General features: G+C 43.3%; 1 protein-coding gene across 6 annotated transcripts in view; it reads right to left on the bottom strand.

Moving 5' to 3' along the window:
• Positions 1-21,771, bottom strand: part of LOC136864144 (serine/threonine-protein phosphatase 4 regulatory subunit 1) — a 1,196,145-nt gene that overhangs the window by 272,478 nt on the left and 901,896 nt on the right. For 5 of the 6 annotated variants that reach the window (XM_068226182.1, XM_068226183.1, XM_067140780.2 and 2 more), the window contains one exon: positions 16,325-16,431. In XM_068226182.1, the coding sequence (XP_068082283.1) occupies positions 16,325-16,431 (107 nt within the window). Of the gene's footprint in view, positions 1-16,324; positions 16,432-21,771 lie in introns of those variants that run through there. The other variant, XM_068226185.1, reaches the window with a different exon arrangement.

Raw genomic sequence — 21,771 nt, 5'->3', positions numbered from 1 at the left:
GGCATTCGAGTGCTGTAAAAAATTGTGTTAAAAATTTGAAAGAAATGGTCGTGTAAGTGGGCTAATAAGAACTGGGTTGAGACAATTGGACTCTATACTGGGTACCTAGGTAGTAAGTTAAAAGGAAATAGGAATGAAGGCACGAGACTCGGCGGATTAAAGGAATGAAAATGATGAATCAGCAACATCTTAGCACGGTGAGGTAGGTCGCGACATCGAGCAAGCAACCTTATAGAGAAGCAATGAAATATGATTCAAGGACAAGGTTGCTGTACTCAAGGTCGTGGCGAGCGAGTGTACTATGGAAGTAAATTAAGACTTGCTGATTCAACCAGGATTTAGAGGCAGGCTATTATCTTCGTTTTATTGTTTCGTTCTGTGTAACTTCACAAAAGTTGTACATTTTGCCGTTTTGCCGAGGCGGCTTGTTTATTAGGGTTTATTTGCAACTATTCAATGTTTTATGTTCTTATTTCAATAGCCGCATCGGTGTGGCACCACGAGTGGAGGGGTTGGTCGGGCGGGCGCTGCCGGAGCGGACGGATCCGCCTAGTATGAATTGAACGAGTGAGTTTGGTATTAATTGTTTTTTGTTACAATGCGTGCTCTAAATTGTCAATTATTATTTTTGCTTCATTACAGATAGTCTTGGGATCCCTTCCAAGGCCAAGTGGCATGTCAGCGGGAATGATTGTTCATGCAGGACTGTATTTAGGTGTCTAGGATGTTCCTTCTCAACTGTGCAGCGGCCTGGAAGCTGAGGGGCGGCCTAGGATCGTGTTCTTCGCAATTCGTTGTCATCACATTTGACGGGAGACCAAGACGCTTATATTTTCAATTTACAAGGGTGGAATTGGGCGTGTCCTCCTAATTCAATACGTCATACATAAAATGGCCACGGCCGCTTCCTTCCAACTCCGAGGTCTTTCCTATCCCATAGAGCTATCTGTGTCGGTGCGACATAAAGCTACTAACAAAAAATATGTATTACTTCTTCATTACCCGTCTTACTTAACAATCCTTCAATATTCAATATTTACAAATCCCATCTTCCAGTCTGGTTATAAGCTAATACTCCCCTGCATCTGCACTTCATCCCTTATTTTTACTCCCCTCCGCCACATTACTTTCTTCTTCTTTGAGCTTCTCATCCACTCCACGTTCTCACCCATATACCATTTGTCACAACCAGGGGCCTCTTTCATAAAGCTACAAGTATACAAGTTGTAGTTACAAGTGCATGTTCCTACACTTGTAGGAAATTTTTGTTTCATAAATAAAATTTCTACATTTGTAAGGTTGGTAATTTTCACTACAAGTCTTACTAGTCAGCTGATTTCTGTGAGATAGCCAAGTGGAATCAAAGATGAATAGTAAACAGCAACAAATTAGCAACAAACTTTTAATCTTGAATAAAATCAGGGATACAAAGTAAATTTTGTTTGGAGCCTTCTCTTCTTCACTCACAAAAGAAGATAAAGTTAGAGAGTGGAGGAATATCCGTAATATTGCCTTGTCTGTGGGTCTTATCCCTGACACTAAAGTTTTTACCTATGTTAGAGAAGTCTTGTGGCAGAATCTAAAGAAGACCACTCTTTTAAGTATTAAAACATATATAGTCACATAGGCCTATATTCTTATCTCTTAAATTTTACAGTTAGGTTATCATTGTATACAACTTTGTACATGATAATTTTATAATATTCTGGATTCCAGACAAATAGTATTCATATATATTTTTACACAGTCAGAATATGAATTTGTTATACATGTAGATTTTCATTTTTCCATTATTTCACAAGCAAAATCGGACAATTCCAAAAAAAAAACAGGTTCAGCTGGTGGCAAAAGAACAGAGCTGACAGATATAATATAGTAATTGATATAAATGGCAAAGAATCCCCATTGTAACAAGTTTAGGGGTAAATGAAACATGGGAGAAACCATCAGAAGAGACTACTGCTTGTGAAAAAAAAAGATGCAGAAACAGCACCAGTAGTAGTTGGTGATGAAACACCAAGTTCAAGCAAAAGCAAGTTAACGTTTCTTGTTTATTTAAGCTATTTGTTTTACGTCACACCGACACACACAGGTCTTTTGGCGACGATGGGACAGGAAAGGCCTAGGAATGGGCAGGAAGCGGCCGTGGCCTTTGTTAAGGTACAGCCCCAGCATTTGCCTGGTGTGAAAATAGGAAACCACGGAAATCAATCTTCAGTGTGGTGATTTCAATTAATGTGTTGTCCGACTCGTTGGCTGAATGGTCAGCGTACTGGCCTTCGGTTCAGAGGGTCCCGGGTTCGATTCCCGGCCGGGTCGGGGATTTTAACCTTAATTGGTTAATTCCATTGGCCCGGGGGCTGGGTGTTTGTGCTGTCCCCAACATCCCTGCAACTCACACACCACACATAACACTATCCTCCACCACAATAACACGCAGTTACCTAAATATGGCAGATGCCGCCCACCCTCATCGGAGGGTCTGCCTTACAAGGGCTGCAATCGGCTAGTAATAGCCACACGAAATTATTATAATTATAATTAATGTGTTGATTTCAATTAATGTTACTCAATACTGTACATACAGCCTGTACTGACATTTCTCTGCACAGGTGGTGGTTGTGATTATTGTTTTAAGAGGAAGTACAACTAGGCAACTAACCTCTATGAACACTAATCAGAGGGATTTTCCCCACACTTCGAAAAATGAAAGTATCGGACAAAGAAAGACAAGGGCCAAGAAGGGCATTAAAATGAAAGGATCCCTAGACTTCGCGAACATAATACTATCTAGTTTTAAAAAGAACAAGAGTTTCCGAAGGGAGGTTCGATAAGACAGATGAACGAGATGAGTATATTATATTATAGTATAGTAGGGAAAAAATGTTTCCCCCGTACCCAGTACAGATCAAAGACTCCTACTATAAGCTTGAGATGGATTTATTTTAGTTAAGATCCTTATGAAGCCATTCTACTACCAAGTTCATAAACAGTTCAGTGTATTAAGCATATGCTGTCCTCCGGCTTCATTTGTTCCTTACAAGGGCGGTGACTCAAAAGGACAAATAAAACAAGGTAAATTACGGCACATTTCGGGAAGAAATGACGTGTTAAATTGTATAGCAGGTTATTCAGCATGAACCGCATGACAACGTCAACCTATACTCAAGGAAGGAAGGAGAGACTTGCATATTAAGGTTTGATCATGAAGCACAGCACAAACCAATCTATATATAAAAGAACTGACTGATTGACTGATTCATCATCGCCGAGCCAAAACTACTGGAAATAAAGAAATGAAATTTTGAGGATACATTTATATTACAATGTAGGTGCTCGTTAAGGGCGGATTTTTGGATATTCCGTCGCTAAGGGGGTGAAAAGGGGGGTTAATTTTTAAAATGAGTGTATCTATACCTCAGAACTTTAAAAGTTTACAGACGTAAAAATTGGTATTTAGAATCTCCCTTAAAAATAAAGGAATACGTATTTTGTTTTTTGTTTTCGGAAAATCCATATAGGAGGGGTGAAAAGGGGGTTGAATGCCTTTAATGAGGCTACTTATATTTCAGAAACTGAAGATATTACAGACCTGAAAATTGGTGTTTGGGATCTCCTTTAAAAATAAACAAACACCTACTTTTTTTGTTTTTGGAAAATCAAAATAATGAGGGGAAAAGGGAGGAGGGAATTTTTAAAATGAATGTATCTGTATCTCAAAACTTTAAAAGTATACAGATGTAAAAATTGGTATTTAGAATCTCCTTTTTAAAAATAAAGAAACACGTATTTTTTGTTTTCGGAGAGTCCGAATAATAGGGGTGAAAAAAGGTGAAAATTGGTTGAATGGCTTTAATGAGGATACTTATATTTCAGAAAATGAAGACATTACAGACGTGAAAATTGGTATTTGGAATCTCCTTTAAAAATAAAGACACCCGTAATTTTTGTTCTTGGAAAATACAAATAGTGGGGGGGAGTGAAAGGTGGGGGGGGATGAAATTTTAAAATGAGTGTATCTATATCTCAAAACTTTAAAAGTTTTCAGATGTAAAAATTGATATCTAGAACCTCCTTTAGAAATAAAGAAACAAGTATTTTTTTTTTGTTCTCTGAATATCCCAATAGGAGGAGTGAAAAAGGAAGAAAAATGGATTGAATGCCTTTAATGAAAATACTTATATATCAGAAAATGAAGATATTACAGACCTGAACATTGGTATCTGGGATCTCCTTACAAATAAAGAAACACGTATATTTTTTTTGTTTTTGGAAAATCCAATTAATGGGGTTAAACCGGAGTGACAAATTGCGGTGAATTTTTAGAAATACATTATCTCCAGTATATATCTGAAACGTAAAATATTACAGACTTAAACATTAGTATTTGGAATCTCCTGTAAAAGTAAAGAAACATAGGTGATTTGCTTTTGGAAAATCCACTAAAGGGGAATTAAAAAGGGGGTGAAATTTTAAAATGAGAATTTCTACAGTGTGTCTCAAATACGTTAACATGTACAGGGGTAAAAATGGTATTACTTATCTCTATTAAAAATAAAGAAACGTTTATTTTTTGTTTGCGGTAAAACCACTTGGGCGGGTGGGGGGCGGGGAGGCGTGGGGTAAAAGTGACTGAAAACGGGGTTGAATTCTGTTAATCAGGATACTGATATCTCAAAAACTGAAGATGTTACAGACGTGAAATCTGGTATTTGGAATCTGCATTAAAAGTAACGAAACACGTATTCTCGGCAAATACAATGAATGGGGGGGGGGGGCGGAGGTGAAAGAATTGAAAAAAATAATTGAATTAATTGTATGAGGATATTTACATCTAATAAAAACTAAAGTTGTTACAGACGTGAAAATTGGTATTTGGATCTCCTTTAAAAACAAAGACAAACGCGTTTTGGTGGGGAAATCCTCTTGGGTGGGGAGTGATAAGGAGTTTAATTACTTTTATGAGGACACAAATCTCAAAAACTGAAGATGCTACAGTCGTGATAATTGGTATTTAGAAGATCCTTTACTTTTAAAGAAACAAGCATTTTTTTTGCCGGAAAATTCACTTGGAGGTGAAGGAGATTGTGAAAAGGAGTGAAAAAGTGAATTATTTTAATGGGGATACTTACATCTCAAAACTGAAGGTAACAGACGTTAACATTGGTATTTGGAATCTCCTTTGAACATAAAGAAACACGCCTTCTTTTATGATGGGGGTGGGGGTGGAATCAACTTAACGGCGGCGGGGTGAAAAAGAGTTCAGACCAATTGATTTTACTGTTCATAATGTACTTAATAGGAGCCTTCGTGGCTCAGGCGGCAGCGCACCGGCCTCTAACCGCTGGGTTCCGTGGTTCAAACCCCGGTCTATCGATGCGAAATTTGTGCTGGTGGAGGCGGGACATGTTTTTCTCCGGGTACTACGGTTTTCACTGTCATCATTCATTCCAGAAACACTCTCCAATACCACTTCATTTGTGAGTTATTAATCATTGACCCAGAGGAGTGCGACAGGCCTCGGCAGTAGGCACAATTCCTATCCTTGCCGCCGGATGGGACTTCATTCATTTGATTCCCGACCCGGTCGAATGACTGGAAACAGGCTGTGGATTTTCAATGTACTTATTCTGATCATAAAACGATCATATTTAATCTTTCCCGGGTTCGTTTCCAAAAGCCACCTTTTCCTTTGGAGAACGTTCTTAGATTACAGTAGATTCTACTGGCATATAAATGAAAATTTAAACACTTTTGAAATAAACGATAGGAATGATATTGACGGTGCAATTGTTCACCTCTATAACAAGGTCAATAATGCACTTAAGTATATCATTCGCATCGCCAGAAATCCCGCGTACTTGCCTACGCGCGACGATAGTGCTGGTCACATAGTCAGCAATGACAATGGCAGCAGATGTAATTTACCGCCAAGTACCGGTCTCGCATCTTGCTGTGGGGTCCTGAACATCTATAATAATAACAATGTTCTGGACCGTCGTCAAAATGTGCGGAGCGCGTTGGAAACGGGTCTTGGCCGGGTAATGACTACGAATGCAGTTCGCACGCGGGTTCAGTACCGCCAAGGCACCCAAGACGACACCACGCCGGATCTCCAAGGATTTGATCCATATTAAAAAATGCTTATAAGAAAAAATGGCAATGATTTAGGTACCCAACTGACCGCGTGGAATACCTGGACGTAGCGCGGGAAGTACGAAATCGATTGCTGGAAAGAAAGATTGAAAAATTGGAGGAACTTTGCCGTAATCTCTCAGAAAACGAGTCAGACCGCGAATTTTAGCGGAATCTTTAAGAAAACGAGTCAGACCGCGAATTTCGGAGTATTATATATAAAACGTTAAGCATTCAATTATAAATTTCAGTATAATACCGTAGCAAAGCACGGGTACCTTGCTAGTATCGGTGTCACTGGTTTTAGTGTACAGTACATACTACTGTATGGGTTGAGAAATAAACATAACACAAAGCTCCGGGAGAGCTTGTTCTAGGAAAGCAAATGACTAGGCCTAATGTCCGAGGTAGACTTCAATGAAAATGATCTTAAGAGCGTAGGCACGGGAACATAACGTCTTGTCAGTGTAATTGTTATGAGTCGGACATTTTGTATGTAGAGACCGTGTTGGCAACGAGTTCAGTACTTTATGTGGCAAAACCGCTCGTGGCCAATCGTTCATTAACTGGAGGCTGAATTATCACAAGAATAAAGATACGAGGTAGGTGATGTTTGAAAACGTGCGTCTCAGTAATCCGCACACACAATGTGTCCATTTAATTAATGTGCTCAAAATGTTGACCATCAACGGCAATGCACATTTGCAATGTGTGTACTGCATGTCTGTTAGAATGTGTCTGATAACCTGTGTTATTGTGGTGTCTGTAGTAGTGTACTGTATTTGTAGTTCAGGTGAGGAACTTGGACGGAGGCGGCTGTTGTCGTAGGTAAGGAACCATCCCGACATTTGCCTGGAGTAGCGGTGGGAAACCACGGAAACACTTCCAGGATAGCTAAGATGGGTGCCGAACCCATCTCTTCTCCGTTTTGCCTCACGAGGCTAAGTGTATCCCTTTCCAGCCCTACAACCAGAATTAAATTGCTTATCAGAGCCAGGAATTGAACCCGGACCACAGCGGTGACAGCTACGAATGCTAACCGCTACACGTGATTAAGAAACTCGACAGGCTGCGGAGAGGAGTGGCCGTTTGTTGTTATTTCATTTCAGGGGCTTTGACAGCGTGGCCTTGTAGCCCCGTTTGCTTGAGTGTGTGTGTGTTGTACAAAGCGCACCTCGTTTTGTGCTGGGTTATTTCAGGCGAAGGAGTTGTGTTACCAATGCTGGATTATTTGGGTTGGGATAGGTTAGACATTAGGATACAACCAGTTCCACTTATTATGTGGGATGGTCGGAGTTGATCGTGGTGAGATGGCAGCAACACTATTATTTATTTATTTTACACGCATTCATCTCCGCGGAGCTCAAGCGCGACTGTAGTAGCGTGCATTCGGGAGAGCGCAGGTTAGAGTCATGCCTCGCCCAACCTGAAAGTGATTTTCATGGTGTCCCATGTTTAACACCAGGCAAATGCCGGATAGGTACCTTTGAGATAGGCCATGGCCGACGTCCTTTCCAAATCATTCCCATTCCCATCCGTGGGAAAAGACGCTAAACTGAGCGCAACCTATAACACATGGATGTCAAAACAAAACAAAACAAAACAAAACAAAACAAAACAAAAAAAACAAAACAAAACAAAACAACTTTAATCTCCCTTCCCCGCTGTGTGTTTACCAGTCATATAATAACGTTGCACACCCAGGGTATGTTACGGTACATCACATTATGTTTACAGTAATGCCTGGTATCCGTTCTGTGGCTGGAATCAAAGCCAGGAAGCAGCTTGCATGCCAACTACACGCCGTCTGATGCGGCAAGCAAAAGCCTAAATGCGGTTTTTATTGATATCTCAAAAAGTAATTGTCCGATTTTGAAAATACTTAGATATTTGAACGTTTACGCCGGTGAACTTTTAGGCCAGCTGTATGAATTTGTGCCGTTCCATTTAAAAATATGAACTTAGTATCAATATCTCGGTTATTAATCACCCGATGAGAATAACTAGCACGTTATTTTACAAGACCCTGTGTGCCATTTACGAATATGAAAACAGAATGCCGATATCTTTAATGCCGGGCTGAGTGGCTCAGACGGTTAAGGCGCTGGCTTTCTGACCCCAACTTGGCAGGTTCGATCCTGACTCAGTCCGGTGGTATTTGAAGGTGCTCAAATACGTCAGCCTCGTGTCGGTAGATTTACTGGCACGTAAAAGAACTCCTGCGGGACTAAATTCCGGCACCTCGGCGTCTCCGAAAACCGTAAAAGAGTAGTTAGTGGGACGTAAAACAAATAGCATTATTATTGATATCTTTAATGGTTTAGAAGTTATTTCCGTGTAACATGTTAGGTGAATAACCCTGTATTTGGTTCGTGCATAACCCATTCGGTGGTCGCAGATGGAAGAAAGAAAAATTGAAAGAAAGAAACAAACAAACAAACAAATTAGCAAATAAACTCGACAAAGACTTTCAAATACCCGGAAATGAACGCCATGGGCCATTTATTTACACTAAAAGCACGTCTCTCAAAATACTTAAAATTCGTAAAACGTATGCCTATTAAACTATTACTTTTATGCTGCTTATCAGTGTGTCAATCTCAGTAAAGTACGAAAAATCGCGAACTAGGGACCAGGATAATAATCATGTTATACGTCCCTTTTAACTCGTGCCGCTTTAGAGACCCCGGGAATCCGGAATTTTGTTGACGGGCCTCACTCATTAACTAAATTTAGCGATACGGCTCTCTCGCACTTACGCACCCTGAAAAATCAACTGACTGCGCCGGGATTCGATCCGAAAATCTTGGGCAGAGTATGCGAGAACGTTACAGCTGAGCCTCGCAGCATTCTAGCAACTAGTGATCGCATTTTGTGTTCTCTCTCTACCCATATTCGGCTGTTAAGTGTTATTGTTTTACATTTCAAGTGAACTTCGGACTAAAAGGGTGTGTATAAAGCCATTGCATAATAGTTCTATTATAATAATTTAAATCGAAATGACAATGAATGCCTTTAAAATGTTTTATTCTTGCTCCGGCTGAAGTTGCCGCTGTAAATCCTTTAAGCCGCAAATAGGCACCGCGCTGCAGCCGGAGAGTAGTGCTGTGAGGCGAGGTCGTCCTTTTTGTCCCCAAGTATACCGGGTGGAGTACTGTGTGTGTACGTACAGGCATGAGGTCAGTGTGTGGAACAGTTTGTGCATGCAGTTGGAGCAGTGTCAATTGTCATTGCTGTGAAGAGAATCATAGTGGGCGTTAGCACAACGCAGTTCTTGCTGTTAAGGCTGATTCTCCACGAGCAGGTAAAACGCCGCTGTTCGCCCGCCTGACCGCTCAAACTTTTTGCCTATTCTACACGAGCGGTTGAATTGACGCCTGTAAACAACGCCTGTAAACAGCGCCAAAAACGCCGGCGACAAACGCAGCCATTCTCCACCAGCGATAAACCTGCCATACTATAATGATGGATGTCGTACGAATAGGTTGTGTTGTCGGAGCTGTTTAACTACAGTTATTAGCAATATTAAAAATGAACCTGGCAAGAAAAGACGTTGGTGGACTCACCCTGCGTTATCGAATCGGCTCACCACTGGACAATTTAAGCTAGAGGCTCACTTAGTAGTAGTAGTAGTAGTAGTAGTAGTAGTAGTAGTAGTAGTAGTATGACCTGGTCTAGGATTACAATTTGCTGGGGCTGTACTTTAATTAAGGCCACGGCCGCTTCCTTCCCACTCCTAGCCCTTTCCTGTCCCATCGTCGCCATAAGACCTATCTGTGTCGCCGCGACGTAAAGCAACTTGCAAAACAAAAACAAAAGCAAAGAAATACAGTTTAGGCCTACTCCGAATTATAGAACCACAATTCACTAAATAATTCAAAATTCAACCCTGAAAAGAGCCGTTTCCTAAGAACTTCTTCTGCTTCACTTTTATTAAATCTATATTCATTTTATTCCAAATTGGCAGTGAAGAGGGGCTTTCTCCTCTGGCTTTGAGGAAGAATTTGCCTCCAAGTCAGATAGTTTCTTCCCCCGCCAGTGTAGTGAATTGAGATTTTCCGATTCATCGTGTATTCCTAGGAAACAGATTAGTAAAAGGGCATAGTTTTTGCCCTGGAACTCTCCACTACTGGACCCTCCCCCATCCCCGCCGAAAAAAAGACGAAGAGTGTTCATGGATCACGGCTGTCTGCGACTTGGTCGTTCAGGCTCTGAAAATTTGGATTGTTTGATCGGCAGCGTAGTACTGTTCGTTAAAAGTGAGAAAATGCGTGGTTTTTCATTTGATCGAGTATTTCATATGAATACATTGCTTTTAATCGCGCCATTCCTACTGATATCATTGTAATGACCTATGTTCATTTCAGTTGGGAAAATGACTAAGACAGTCTTTCTGAGGATGTAAAAAGGCAGTGTCTGCCATTATAATCTAAACTCCCCAACCTGATTGTGACTGATGGTAGGCAAGCGGGCTTATCGTTACAATGAATATTCCCTAACCCAGTCTTCATATGAGAAAAGACGTTCGGTGACTTTCCCGTCGCGTTTCTAGGGTAACGTTAGGAGCTATGGAATTTGATACAATCTTGCTCACAACGTGTACACTACCTAACCTATACTTCTGTATACAATGTAGAATTCCGTAGCGAAGCACGGGTACATCAGCTAGTAAAGAATATACTACACTTCAGGTAGTTCCTCTCGTGCGACAGAGGCGGGTGAACTGCTCACTGCCGCCACGTGGAGTATGACTCGCTGTTCTACCGCTAGCGGGAATGACGCCTCTGCTGGCGTTAGACCCGCCTGCCCGCTCATGGACGCGTTCACCCGAGGCGTGCAAACCGCCCGTGTAGACAGCTCTACAAATACCCCATAGTTCTGTTCCGCAAGCGGGTTTGTAGCGGGCGAACAGCGGCGTTTTACCTGCTCGTGGAGAATCAGCCTTATGTGACCACCGTTTTTTTTGTTTGTTTTTTTTACCGGGCGAGTTGGCCGTGCGCGTAGAGGCGCGCGGCTGTGAGCTTGCATCCGGGAGATAGTAGGTTCGAATCCCACTATCGGCAGCCCTGAAAATGGTTTTCCGTGGTTTCCCATTTTCACACCAGGCAAATGCTGGGGCTGTACCTTAATTAAGGCCACGGCCGCTTCCTTCCAACTCCTAAGCCTTTCCTATCCCATCGTCGCCATAAGAGCTATCTATGTCGGTGCGACGTAAAGCCCCTAGCAATTTTTTTTTTTTTTTTTTTTTTTTTTAAGTCGCCTGGGTTTAGTTCACTGCGAGAACCGCCACGTGAATTGACTGTGTTGATTGCGAGAGTTACTGGACTTACAGTATCTGGAGTCGAGCCAAGCATCAGTTGCCGGGTATTGTGGCGGTCACCAGCCCTGTTTTTCGAGCCTGTCTGCGTGCGGCTGTTGTGGGAAGCGACTGAGCGTGCGAGGCGAACTGAAAATGTGAAAGTAAGGACAGCTGCCAATCAAGATTAACGGAAAGTCACCGGCTAGGAGTAGGAAGGACGCGGCCGTGGCCCTAATTAAGGAACAGTCCCAGCATTTGCCTGGTGTGAAAATGGTAAACCACGGAAAACAATCTTCAGGGCTGCCGACTATGGAGTTCGAACACACTGTCTCCAGAATTCAAACTCACAGCTGCGCGCCCAGAACAGCACGACCAGGCTGAATATAACTGTGATTTTACATATATGAGTGTACTAATTGTGTTATCCGAGAATTAAATTAGATCGATAAAACATACCGTGTTTTATTCTTAACAATATTTCTTCTTGTAAAATTTCAGGCAGTGAAGATGATTTTCAACACCGCAGACATGAAACCGTCTCGCGATAAATCTGTTACGATTCCGCTTATAAATGCCCAACCGACCTCGATAGCTGCAGTCGCTTAAGTGCGGCCAATATCTAGTATTCCGGAGATAGTGGGTTCAAACCCCTCCGTCGGTAGCCCTGAAGATGGTTTTCCGTGGGTTCCTTTTTCACACCAGGCAAATGTTGGGGCTGTAAATTAAGGCCACATTCCACTCACTCCCAGACCCTTTCCTGCCCCACCGTCGTCGTAAGACCTATCCATGTTGGTGCGACGAAAAACATAGATACATTATTATTATTATTATTATTATTATTATTATTATTATTATTATTATTATAGACCGTTATGCGTTTCAGCGTTCAGTCTGCAAGCCTCTGTGAATTTAATAAACGTCGCCACAATCCTGTATTTGCAACTACTGTTGTGCCCTCATTTAGCCCTATACCTCTTATCTTTAAATCGTTAGAAACTCCGTCTGACCATCGTCGTTTTGGTCTCCCTCTACTTCTCTTACCCTCAATAAAAAAGTCCATTATTCTCCTAGGAAACTTATCCTCCTCCGTTCGCCTCACATGAACCCACCACCGAAGCCGCTTTATGCGAACAGCTTCATCCATCGCATTCATCCTAACATAGCATTTATCTCCTCATTCCGAGTACTCTCCTCCGATTGTTCCTATTTGTACCAGCAATCATTCTCGCTACTTTCAAGTCTGTTACTTCTGACTCACGAATAAGATATCCTGAGTCGATCCAGCTTTCGCTCCCGTAAAGCACAGCTGGTCTAAAAACTGACATATGTAAGATAGTTTCGTCCGGGGAATAAGATATCCTCAGTCGACCCAGCTTTCGCTCCCGTAAAGCAAAGTTGATCTGAAAACACACCGATGTAAAGATAGTTTCGTCCGGGAAATAGCTTCCTTCTTACAGAAAACTGTTGATCGCAACTGCGAGCTCACTGCATTAGGTTTACTGCATCTTGATTCAATCTCACTAAATTGCCATCCTAGGAGAATACACATCCTAAATACTTGGAATTATTTACCTGTTCCACTCTTGTATCACCAATCTGACTTTTAATTCTGTTGAATTTCTTACCTACTGACATCAATTTAGTCTTTGAAAGGCTAATTTTCAAACCATACTCATTGCACCTATTTTCGAATTCCAAGATATTGGACTGCAGGCTTTCGGCACAATCAGCCATTAAGACCAAGTCGTCAGCATAGGCCAGACTGCTTACTACTTTTCCACCTAACTGAATCCCTCCATGCCACTTCATACCTTTCAGCAGATTATCCATGTAAACAACGAATAACGCCTGCAAGTACCCTGAAGCAACAATTCTCACTGAGGCCCGATTTTCAAAATAATAATAATAATAATAATAATAATAATAATAATAATAATAATAATAATAATAATAATAATAATAATAATAATTTCTTGCGGCTATTATGAACCAGATGCAGCCCTTGTAATGCAGGACCCTCGTCGGTGCGTTGATGGGCCTGCCGTGTATAGGAAACTCCGTGTTATTGTGGTGGAGGATAGTGTTGTGTGTAGGGATGTTTGGGGACAGAGAAAACACACAGTCCGAGCCAAAGAAATTAAAGATTTGAGATCAAAATCTCCAATACAGTAGGGAATCGAACCTGGGGCCCTCTGACTTAAGGGCACTACGTTGGACATTTAGCCAACGAGCCGCCAAAATGTCAACACAAATGTCTTCGATTACATGTAATACCTCCCCCTAATCCCATAATCATTCAGTGCGCCTAATATCTTTTCCCTTACCCTTGACATATGTCTTCTCTAGATCTTCGAAACAGAAGCACAACTGCTAACCCACTTCAAAGTAGTGTTAATCTGGTCCTGACAGCCTCTCTCAAATCTGAAACCACACTGGTTTTCATCCAACTTACTCTCCACCTCTGATCGCACCCTCCTTTCCAAAATGCCTGCGAACACATTACCTTGTATGCTGCTACTGCTGATGATGATGATGATGATTAAAATACAACGATAGTTCTCCTGTTCCCTAGCTTATTTGGCAGATGCAATTACTGCCTTTGTTCTAACAGGATGTACCTTAGTCACTTTCATTGCTAATCCTATTACTCCATGAAGCAATTGATACCTGCCTTCCCACTACGTTTCACAATAAGAGGTAAAAATGGCATATATTCCTGCTGCTTAACCATCCTTTTCACATCCTCGAGAGTAATTACACAGTCATCGTCCTCCCGATCAATTGAGTACATATGAAACATTATTTTTACGTTGAGAAGATTTTCAAAATATTCCTTCCATCCGTCCAGTGACTTCGTATGATCTACGAGTCCCCCTGATTTATCCAATACACTATTCATTTCCCTTTTCCCTCCCTTTCTAGGATTCATTCAGAGGCTGAGTGAACACCGTTCCAGCCCACTGTTCAGGATTAAAAATACCTGGGCTGGCAAGGAATAGAACCTGAGGAACACTTTGAAAGAAGTATTTTGATGCGATTCATGATATTTCAGCAGCCTGAATTACTGGACGAAAATCTAGTCAGTGCGGTGTCTATACAGAAGCTGAATAAGAGAGCAACTGATCGCGAACGTTTACAAGCAGCCCTGACTTTACACCAAGATCTTCGTTTTTTTCTCACCTTTACAATATGTTGTTCCTAGGCATTCCTCTTGCCGTTTCTATTAAAGCATCCCGGTATGTCACCCACTGCATTTCTGCATCCTGAACCTGCAGACTGTCTAGGCTTCAGAACTTTTCACTTATCATATCCATGGACTTCTAATTTGCTCATCCAGGAAAACGAACATTGTTCTGATGGAGTGCATATCCGTATGTGGCTGGGTGGCGTGACAAGTTTTAAGGAAAATAATGGAAAGGAAGAGCATTATGACATACGAGGAACTGTTTATTCACCGACGATATATTCAGAATAATACCAAATTGGTAGGAATAACAGTTAATGAGAAAAAGACCAAGAAGCTCGGGACGCATTCTTTGGCAGTGTCAGAGAAAACTTGCTTCTTGATTTGAAGGTGTTCAAGTAATGAGACAAACTGTCCTTGACTGGCACAACTCCACACTGCTTCTGTGGACATCACTCAAAATTCAGCAGGTTTCATCAAACCTAACGTGGCCAGAACTGAAGAAGCATTCCTATCACTTTCCAATCTTTGCGCAGCCGAAAACCTTCGATGTGTTAATTTGACGTTAAACCACAAACAAGTAATTAAAACAACCAGAGACGGTATTTCCACAGCTAAAATAGCCACCCCGAAGTCTAGAGGTAGCGTGTCTGCCTCTCAACCGCAAGTCGCGGGTTCGGATTTCGGACAGTTCAGGGATTATGCCGGCACCGAAGTGTATGGGTAGCGTGCCTGCCTCTTATCCTAAGGCCCCGGGTTCGATTCCAAGCCAGTACCGGGATTTTTACCTGGATCTGAGAGCTGGTTCGAAGTTTACCCTGCTTACTACGTTATTAGTGTTATTACGATTGAGGAGGTATCTAAGGGTGAGATAGTGGCCCCGGTCTAGAATGCTAAGAATAACGGATTTTGTCGTACCAATCACGCGACACCTCATAATTAGCAGACTTTCGGGCTGAGCAGCGATCGCCTGGTAGGCCATGGCCCTACGGACGATTATACCAAGCAACAATTGTTTACATTCGCACTAGCCTAGGGAATATTCCGCCAGCTTTTCACAACAAAATTACGCGAATTACGTTAGTATCGTCCCAGCCTCTAAGCAATGCCAAAGCCGTAACAATGATTGGGTTCTGTATTCTAGCATGAAGGATGAGTACTTTTAAACTGTCTGAAAAAAAGAAAATCCTGTATAAAAATTATGAAGAAAGAAACTCTGGTATTGGCAACCATATAATGTTCCAGATCTTTTTCACTGTAGGCTAAGAGGAAAGGACGTTTAGCCTGTAAGAAGTGAAACCAGCTCAAATACTTCTTCTTCTTCTTCTTCTTTTCCTGCCGCTTTTTCCCACACCTGTGGGGTCGCGGGTGCGAACTGCGTCGCACATGTGGATTTGGCCCTGTTTTTACGGCCGGATGCCCTTCCTGACGCCAACCCTCTATGGAGGGATGTAAGCACTATTGCGTGTTTCTGTGGTGGTTGGTAGTGTAGTATGTTGTGTGAATGTGATGAGGAGAGTGTTGGGACGGACATATACACCCAGTCCCCGAGCAAGAAGAATTAATCAGAAGCGATTAAAATCCCCGACCCGGCCGGGAATCGAACCCGGGACCCTCTGAACCGAAGGCCAGTACGCTGACCATTCAGCCAACGAGTCGGACAAACCAGCTCAAATACTACAGACACAAAAACAACGGAGACTTACCAGGATCATCAGCCATTTTCGTAAGGGTGGTCATCACAGTAGCGACATCGCCAGGAGAATCTATCACGACCCGTAGAGTCTCCAGGGCGAATCTTCCCACCAACTGCCTGTAATAGACATACAAAAACAGTGATATAGGTCCAACGTTTCGCAATAACCCAATCAATTCTGGAAAATACATACACACCGTCAAAAGCATAATTAGTTGAGAAGAACGAACGAGCCTCAAAACTCGGCGAGAACAATAGCACATTTGAGCAAAGCATCCTTATCCTTTGAATGTTCCACCCACACGAGCAAACTCTCAGACGTAATTACCGACAGAGAATATTCAAAACTGAGTCTCCACTCACGGCCTAAAAAGGTCCTTCTGACCATCATTTCAGACAGACTGAAAGCTAGCTCTTTGACAGTGAACTTGCCGGGAAGGAATACGAATCACGAGAAGAACGCAATCACCTGACTCGAGGTGAATGATTAACACTGCATGGTATCAACTTCTAGGAAGAATGAATACAAATTATAGGCCTACACAGTGTAAACTGGGGACGGAAAAAAAAACTCCATTTACTCGATAAATTGAGTGACGTGTTCATGTACCTATGATTCAATAATGATGATGAAGACGCTGGAAAACGGAACACGCCTGCACTAACCATATGTATTGTATTACATATTTCTCATCAACACATCTAACACGCATAACGCAGGGACGCCAGAAATGTGGCTCTCCGTAAGTGCATAATATTCTATAACCTCTAGCCAGGATACATTTTTGTCTGCAGCCATGGTGCACCACGAGAAAAAAAATTCTGAAGACTTCCTAACATTCTTAAGACTACAAATAGGGCACCTAACCTAGCTGACTCCGGAGATAACAGTTATCCTTTATACCACAAATGTCGTATTCTCGAGATCGCACATTGTCAGGTTCACAGTAATTCTACAACACACTGACGAAAGAGAATTTTTCTGGCATCAAGTATTGTCCTCTTATGTTGATCAAGTGATTGCACTCGAAATCTTTACAATTAGAAGGCATATGTTGTTGAAACGTTACATTTTTTCCCCTTAGCAATAGTACGTTGCTCAGTAGTATATAAATTTATTCTGCGATATAACTAACGACAATGACAGGTTTTTACTTTGCATTCTTTGCCGACTTGGTAAAATCAGTCATTACTCAACATTCAAGAAGGTTTCAGGTCAATATACACAATTTTGAGAATTTTTCAGTCATTTTACATTTTCTGAAATATTTGCTTGTAAGACTCATAGAAGTCCTCAAGTGACAATATAAACAATCATTATTTCTTCTTGCATTTGGTTTTTCTTCTACGTCTCCCACCCCCCACCCCACCCCCAACTGTGGAATCGTGGGTGCGAACTCTGCCGCACGTGTGGATTAGTCCTGTTTTATGGCCGGAAGCCATTCCTAACGCCCACGCTATATGAAGGGATGTAATCACTACTGCGCGTTTGTGTGGTGATTGGTAGTGCAGCATGTTGCCTCAATATGAAGAGGAAAGTAACGGAACAAACACAAACACCCAGTGCGTCTCCGAAAACTGTAAAGATATTTGGTCGGACGTGAAGCCAATAACATTATTATAATTATTATTATTATTATTATTATTATTAAAGGGGGATAGCAGCCTTTCGGAAGATGCAAGGACGGCAGTCTAGATGATTGACTGATATGGCCTTGTAATAATACTCAACGTGGCTTAACTGTGTTGATACTGCTACACGGCTGAAAGCAACGGGAAATTACAGCCGTAACTAACTCCCGAGGACATGCAGCTCTCTGTATGTGAATGATGTACTGATGATGGCTTCCTCCCGGGTAAAATATTCCGGAGGTAAACTAGTCCCCCATTCGGATCTTCGGGTTGGGACTACACGAGAGGAGGCGATCACCAGGAAGATGGATACTGACATTCTGCGAGTCGGAGCGTGGAATGTTACAAGTTTGAATCGTTGTGGTAGATTAGAGAATCTGAAAAGGGAGATGGATAGACTAAAGTTAGATGTAGTTGGTATAAGTAAAGTAGGTTGGCAGGAAGAACAGGATTTTTGGTCAGGCGACTATCGAATTATCAACACAAAATCAAAAAGGGGAAATGCAGGAGTTGGTTTAATAATGAATAAGAAAATAGCGCAGCGGGTAAGCTACTACGACCAGTCTAGTGAAAGAATTATTGTCGTCAAGATAGACACCAAACCAATGCCCACCACAATAGTGCAGGTCTATATGCCTACTAGTTCAGTGAATGATGAAGTCGAAAGAATATATGAAGGGATAGAAGATTTAATACAATATGTTAAAGGTGACGAGAATCTAATTGTGATGGGAGACTGGAATGCAGTGGTAGGCCAAGGAAGAGAACGTAATACAGTAGGAGAATTCGGATTGGGGCAAAGGAACGAAAGAGGAAATCGATTTGTTGTATTCTGCACTGATCATAATTTAGTCCTTGCCAATACTTGGTTCAAACACCACCAGTCGGAAAAATACCACCACCACCACCACCAGGCGCGAGCGCATCAAGAGCTTAAGCTGACGTCTGTCCGAGCTTGCACCCTGTTGACCGCCAGCTCACCGTCGTCGCCCGCCAAGAGCCAGCTTGCCCACTCGCTCTCGCCGTTGCCACGAGCCCTTGCCCGCACTCTACGGCCAGCCAATCAGCGTCGAGCCTGCCAAGTTCCCAGCGCGGTCCGACTTCCTGGATATACTCTGGGTCCAGTCGTTCCAGGTATCCCAACTCCAATCCTAATCCACCCAGGACCCACCGAGACCATAGAATCATCCTCCCAAACGTTTCCTCCTCTTCCCCCCCCCTCTCCCTCCTCCAACCACCTACACCAAGAACACTCAGACAGACGGGACAGAGACAGAATCTACCCAGGAAACAGCATCTAGTCCACTCGCAAACACCGACACACAACAGACCCCTCCCCTCCCCCCCCAAACAACCAGCGAGCCCGGGCGTGGGATCTCATCAGTCCCACCACCGAGCACGGAAACACTGCACAAATACACACAGACTAGGAGCAGACGTAAAAAACCTGCTCCCAAGTCCAAGCAAGCACCAACACCTCACACAACTACAGAAACTCGAACCCGTCACCCCCCCCCCCCCCAGACCCACACTTGTAACTCAGTGCTTTAACTGCCTCAAACTCCATCACTCAGCTGCCAATTGCACTGAACCCACCCGCTGTAACAGATGTGGCGGCTCCCACCGCCACACTGTCTGCACAGTACCACGGAAGGAGGCAAAGTGCGCTAACTGTCAAGGTGGCCACGCCGCCTCTTTCCCTGGATGCCCCTTCATCAAAAAGGCAGTTAAGGCACATCACAGACACTCACGACACCTATTCACACGCAGTACACCAGTCTCTCCTCACTCGAACCCAGTACCTCCCACCCCAGAGCAACCCATCCAGACAAACCAGGACATCTCTACCCTCATCCACCTACTACTACTCAAACTCCTTACACCCCTGAATCAGACCACAATTCCCATGCCCACTAGACAGCTCATCATCAACTAATCCCCCCCCCCCCTTTCCCGCCAAGAAGAACTACCAAGTAATTGTCCTCACTTCCAAAGCACTGGAACTCGGGTACAGCCGAGGCGGTGTGCCAACAACTGCACATATCAGATGCTAACTACTATTCCAAATTTAACACCTGAATGCTATTCATTACATAACATCCGCAATAGCTACTATTCTACAATACAAAATAGTATGCTGCGACAGTAAATACGATGTAGCGTTGCAGATCTCAGAAAGCAACAACCAGCTACGCAAGCCCTATAATTCAGGGCGAGCAACATCGTATACACAATAACTGTGCTAGCCATGATCACTGAATGTCACGTTTTGTCCGGCCAAACCAACACACTTACAACACTATTACTCAGACGCACCACACTCACACACACATATACACATACACATACACACAGACAGTTAAGCAACATTGGGAATGGTCACCCACTGGATGGGTGACCAAAACACAGATGCACACAGAAAACTACTACAACATGAATCTAACACACAACTGATCAATTATACACATAAGAAAAAACCACACAACAGTCAATAACACATAAAAGCCGACAGAGGAGCGCGGAACAGCACACCGGTATCGGCACCTCACAAACCATCTATCTCTACGGAGATAGGTGGAACATACGGATGACCAGGGCGATGACCGCGGTCTCTCATATTAGCACCAGCTCTTCGACAGGCCACATATTCAACCAAGCCACCCAGCCCTTGGGCTGCCCTGTACCATCTAGCAAATTTGTCTAGCGCTCAGTGGAACGCCTGCTCGTGTCTTGTCTCGGCGTGATCCGTATAACTATACCTGACACGACCGGTGCCCACTGTGCGCGCTATATCTGGTCCTCTTCGGAGTTTGACCTACCCAGTACTCTATCCCTACCTCCCCCCCCCCCGACCCCCCCCCCCAGTCAGGTCAATCCCGGTGGACTGAGTAGCTGGGACCCTGATACCTACAGACATGGACCCTTCCATACACGCTAAGGCGCGTCCTTTAATCCTGGACCCGTCCCGGCCAATATTCACCACCGTCTCCGATACGCCCTCGCACAAATCATCATCAACTTCCAAGCCCCCTCCAGATTCCGACTCACCTAAGCCTAAAAAATCCACCAAAGACCCCTACCGCAAACCTCCTTACCACTCTGCTCAGGAACATAATACCTCATTCCTACCTCTGGTCATCCCACCCATGACGGATTTCCTTCCTCCCAGTAAATTCCGAGAGCTCGTATCCATGGCTACAGCTTCTGTCTCCAAGCACATCCAACTAATGCAGGAACTTGAGAACGGTTACGTAATTATATTTACGGACACCGAAGATAGTTTTCAAACTCTTTGGAAGCGGCTTGCTCACCACAAGCTGCTCCCATACACTTGCCATCTCGAAGCCCAATCTGTGGATGCGAGCACCCAAACTCTGTTCTCCCGCCTCCCTCCCAAGATCTCCAGACCCTCTCAGTCCGATATCACCATCCCTCCCGACCATCACACACCTACACTCACCAACACTACACCACCTACCGAACCCGGAAGTGAGACCTCATTAGCCTCACAACCGGCTAAGGTACCTGACTCCCCACCATCTACCGAGTCCGGAACCGAACCCGGGAGTGAGACCCCATTAGCCTCACAACCGGCCAAGGTTGCTGACTCTCCACCATCTACCGAGTCCGGAAGTGAGACCCCATTAGTCTCTCAACCGGACAAGGTTACACTGCACAAGTACACTCAAACCGGGAGCAGGCGTAACAAACCTGCTTCCCGGTCAAAACCCCCACCAACACCCAACACTCACAGCACACCTACTCACCACCGCCCCTCCACACTCATCATACAGTGTTATAATTGCCTGCTACTGGGCCACTCTG

This window comes from Anabrus simplex, chromosome 2 (genome assembly GCF_040414725.1).
Source record: "Anabrus simplex isolate iqAnaSimp1 chromosome 2, ASM4041472v1, whole genome shotgun sequence".
NCBI classification, from domain to species: domain Eukaryota; kingdom Metazoa; phylum Arthropoda; class Insecta; order Orthoptera; family Tettigoniidae; genus Anabrus; species Anabrus simplex.
Note: the sequence above shows the minus strand (reverse complement) of the source record. Positions and strands in the feature narration are given on the sequence as shown.